At 47.5% G+C, this 4,464-nt stretch overlaps 1 protein-coding gene across 1 annotated transcript; it reads left to right on the top strand.

The window, feature by feature from the left end:
* The first annotated feature begins 417 nt into the window (after nt 1-417).
* Nucleotides 418-1,488, top strand: LOC109916514 (leucine-rich repeat-containing protein 3B-like). Its single transcript, XM_020516268.2, has one exon. It carries the CDS (start codon nt 418-420, stop codon nt 1,486-1,488), a length of 1,071 nt encoding a protein of 356 aa, XP_020371857.2.
* Nucleotides 1,489-4,464: the final 2,976 nt, after the last annotated feature.

The raw sequence follows: 4,464 nt of genomic DNA on the forward strand, positions 1-4,464 counted from the left end.
ACTGATATTACTTTTAGTTAAACCTTTCTAACCCCCTGAAAATGTATGTGTCACTGATGGTTGATATGTTATTTCGTGTCACAAAGTGAAAGTGCATCTTTGGAGAGACAAGTAGTATTTTTATTCCCCAAGGCAACTGTCTGTTGATTTGCTTGTTCAGCTCTCTCTGTACAATCTTAGGAATGAATACAGTGAATAACGGTACACTGTGGTAACAACTGGTTGAACTGCGTTCGGAGATGCCAGTGAAAACAAATAGATGAAGTTTGCTTGATGACTGAATTCGTTTTGTTCTGATTAAATCTTCCAGGCTGGGCCACAGGAGTAGAAACAGATCCAGTGGATCGCAGGGAGCCAGAGACTGGGTGTTTCAGAGCCTTTCACTTCCTCAGTTAAGTTTGAAGAGGAGTTTGGAGGATGATTCTCCCTGCAGCGCTTCTGCTGGTATCTCAGTTGAGTGTTGCAAGTTGTACCTCGGAGACCTGGTCCCTCTGTCCCCGAGGCTGTGAGTGCAGAGAGGGCCTCAAGTATGTCAACTGCTCAGCCGCTTCCTTGCAACAGGTACCCCCCAGCTTCCCAACAGATACAGAGCAGCTGGACCTTTCGAAGAACAACCTGACCATTCTCCCAGCCGGCGTCTTCCAATCGCTCTGGAGAATCAATATCCTCCTCATTGGCTCCAGCCATGTTCAGAGAGTCAACGATGGAGCTTTTGCCTCTCTGGAGAACCTATGGCGACTGGATCTCCGGCAAAACAACATCAGGGACTTGAGTGAGGGCTTTTCCATTGGTCTCTCCTTCCTCAATGAGTTGATACTGTCAGACAACCACTTGGAGAAGCTGAATTCACTGATGTTCCAGTACCTGGACAATGTGCAGAAACTCTACCTGAGTAATAACCAGATTTCTCAACTCTCCAGCGGGGCCTTCCGAAGTATGACGAGGCTACGGCAGCTACACCTTCAGAATAACCGACTGGCTAACCTGAGCAATGGAGTCTTCTTCATGCTGCAGAACCTGGAAGTGTTAAACCTTCAGGGGAATCTAATCAAAGATGTCGACACTGGTGTTTTCACGTCGTTGACCAGTCTGACGCTCTTGAACCTGTCCCGAAATGGCTTGGAGCGAATTAAATTCAAGACTTTCTTGGGTATTCAGACTTGGGGCACCCACATTTTGCTGTCAAAGAATAATTGGACTTGTGATTGTGAGCTGCAGAGGGTTTTCGGTAAACTGCATAATGTCCAACGCTTGCTTGTGGATGACTATGACAATGTGATCTGCTTGGAGCCTCCTGCCCTGAGGGACTTTCCATTAGCATCTGTTGACACTCAATTGTGCATAGCAGAGACTGTCACAGTCCTGGTTATCACAGTGACAGTCTTCATCACTGTTGTTGCTGCGATTGTAATGGCTGAAAGGAATAGGAAGAAACGAACGGGGAAGCACTGGAGTGAAGAAAGTGAAGACTTTGATTCTCAAGATTAATGTACGTTAAGCAGTAGACAAGAGTAACGTTAGATTGCACATATCAGTGGGTCTCAGGGTAGATGAACCGCATGGTGTAGCACTTAGCTAGGAAGGTGCAATCCATTCTCTGGACTGAGCTCAAACCAGATGTGCTGCAGTTGACTTTGATGTCCCCAGATGATGCAAAGCAGATCAATCAACTTGGTTCGTGATGTAGTGCTGTATCCTGCAAATGGATTTGTGTGGATGTTGTATGGGGACAGGCTCGGATTCAGCAGTTCCATCGTCCCAGCTCTGATTGTCTATGCTCATACAGGGGTGACATGTTGGGCGGCTGTTTTGTCAGTGCTGTCTTCAGTAGAGGCAGGCTCAGGGCAGAAAATTGAGGTCGGCCCCATCATAGACAGAAATGACTATCAGCTCCATTGGAACCCTGATCTGACTCAACAACAGTGTACAGTGTGTTTTCAGTTACATATTGCAAGTTCATACAGACAATGTTGGTAGTTCTATTGACAGTAAAAGAAGATGCAAAGCTTAATGCATTAAGATGGGAAGAACTTATTGTATTAGGGAAATTAAATTGTCTTTCTTTTTAAATAAAAAAAAGGAATAATTAAGGAGTGTTTCTGAAAATGGGACACTCTCTGATTAAGGTGAGTTCACCAAACACTTTGAATGACCTAAGGGTTACAATGGGTGGTATCTTCCTGGTTCCTGACCGATGGTTTTGGAGGTGGTGAGATGCCGAGATGGGAGACCCACTGAACACTGTCCCGCCTCTGGGTGGATATCTGTCAGTTAATGGCCGGGGCGGGGGGTCGGGGCGGGGGCGCTCCCCAGCTGATTCAATGACAACCGTCAACTGAGGGCCCTTATCCATGCTGTGGGTTGGTGAAGCTGAGCACCTACCAGCTGGCAGGTCAGATCAGAGTCTTATCTCAAACCCACAAGTGACTGAACGACAATAATTACAACCATTCCGATGCCCCTTACAGCCATGGGCTTCCTAAAAAGAAATAGTTCCATAGCCATCCAAGAGGGCCTGCATTCTGAGGTGCTCTCAACCTCTCCTACCTCCCCCCAACACTGCACACCTCTCCTGGGGCAGTACCAGCCAGTGCTGAGGTCCTCTTACTGGGCCTAGCAGAGTCCCACTCATCATTCTAAATTAAGGACAGTTAATTGGCCATCTTCCATAAGGTCACAGCTTCCCCCAGGGGCTGGAGTGCGTTATCTACGCTCCCCCCACACCCCCCACCACTACCAACTCCCCAACAAAATGTTATGTTAATTTAAATTTTAAGTTTCCTTTAAAATTAGGCATTTTCCTGTTATAGTAACCCCTTATGGTTTCGTTGCTCAGTTGATTAGAAAATTTGATTGAAGGGCATTGAATAATTGTCAAAGAAAGGTCACATTGCAATGTGGATGGCAGATGCCCAGTGAGATTGCAAGGCAGAAGTAGATCAAATCCCTGATTATTTTCTAAGTTGGGAAGATGCAGTCCATTGCTGTCCTAATGTTTCCCAGTTTGCTCCAGACTTGTATTAGGTTCTCAGTCATTGTGTTTTGCATTTAGTAGTATCAATTTTTTTTTTACTGCTACGAAGGGAGCTGAAGGTAAGAGAGTGTACAATCTTTACCCAAGGTCACTAAGGATGCCAATAACAAAGGGCCAGAGAGACCATCACATGACTTGTATGTTTCTGAGTTGAGAAATGCCTAGATTCTAGCTGACTGGCCTTTGCCTGGGAAAATGGGGAAGTCACAATAGGATTTTTGTTTTCAAATTGTCTGCAGAATATTATTTTGAAGGTTGGAGAGTACATTAGAGACAAGAAAAATCCGTAAGTACTGGAATCCAAGGTACACAAACAGGAGGCTGGAAGAACACAGCAGGCCAGGCAGAATCTGGAGGAAAGGAGCAGTCAACGTTTTGGGTATTACCCTTCTTCAGGACTGAATGTGGGGGTAGGGGGAGCTACAGATAAGTCGGTGGGGGAGGGGTGGAGGCAGAATGGTGGTGATAGGTGGACACTGGTGGTAGGTACAACCTGGTTGGTTGATGGAAGGGACGAATCCAGTTGGTGGCTGGAAGGGAGGGTCAGAAGGTGGAACAGAAGGGAGGAGGTGGGGCTGGAAGGGGAGCTGGGGGGATGGGTGGAAAGGTTATTTGAAATTGGAGAGCTCAATGTTCAGTCCTCTGGGCTGTAGGGTGCCCAGGCGGAAGATAAGGTGTTGTTCTTCAAATTTGCATTCTGAGTCGCTGCGACACTGGAGGAGGCCGAGGACAGACATGTCGGAGGGGGAATGGGGCTGGGAGTTGAAATGGGCGGTGATCAGGAGGTTAGCTTGGCTGTTACGGACCAGGCGAAGATGCTCAGTGAAATGGTCACCTAGCCTACGTTTGGTCTCACCAACATAGAGAAGACCACATCGGGAGCACTGGATGCAGTAGACTAGGTTGGAGGAGATTCAGGTGAAGCTCTGTCTCACTTGGAAGGGCTGTTTAGGAGATAACAAGGTGTAGAGCTGGATGAACACAGCAGGCCAAGCAGCATCAGAGGAGCAGGAAGGCTGACGTTTTGGGCCTAGGGCCTTGGATGGAAGTGAGGGAGTTGGGGTGTGGGCAAGTGTTGCATCTTTTACATTCATGATTTGGGGTAGTGCACAGTCAATCTCTCTAGGAAGATGCCAAATGCAGTCTGTCTCCTTGGTGAAGGTGGTGGAAGGACAGCTAAATTTTAGTCTCAGTGTTTCCTGGCTAGGGAAATCAGCTAGGATTCTCATTCCTGAGCTTAAAAACGTGTGTGTGTGTGTGTGAGTGTGTGTGTATGTGTGTGTGTGCGTGTGTGTGTGCGCGCGCGCGCGCACGCTTGTGTGTGGGTGTGGGTGTGTATGTGTGTGGGTGTGGGTGTGTATGTGGGTGTGTGTGTGTGTGTGGGTGTGTGTGTGTGGGTGTGTGTGCGCGCGCTTGTGTGTGTGTGTGTT

The sequence above is a fragment of the Rhincodon typus genome, chromosome 7, assembly GCF_021869965.1.
Source record: "Rhincodon typus isolate 14 chromosome 7, sRhiTyp1.1, whole genome shotgun sequence".
In the NCBI taxonomy this organism is placed as follows: Eukaryota; Metazoa; Chordata; class Chondrichthyes; order Orectolobiformes; family Rhincodontidae; genus Rhincodon; species Rhincodon typus.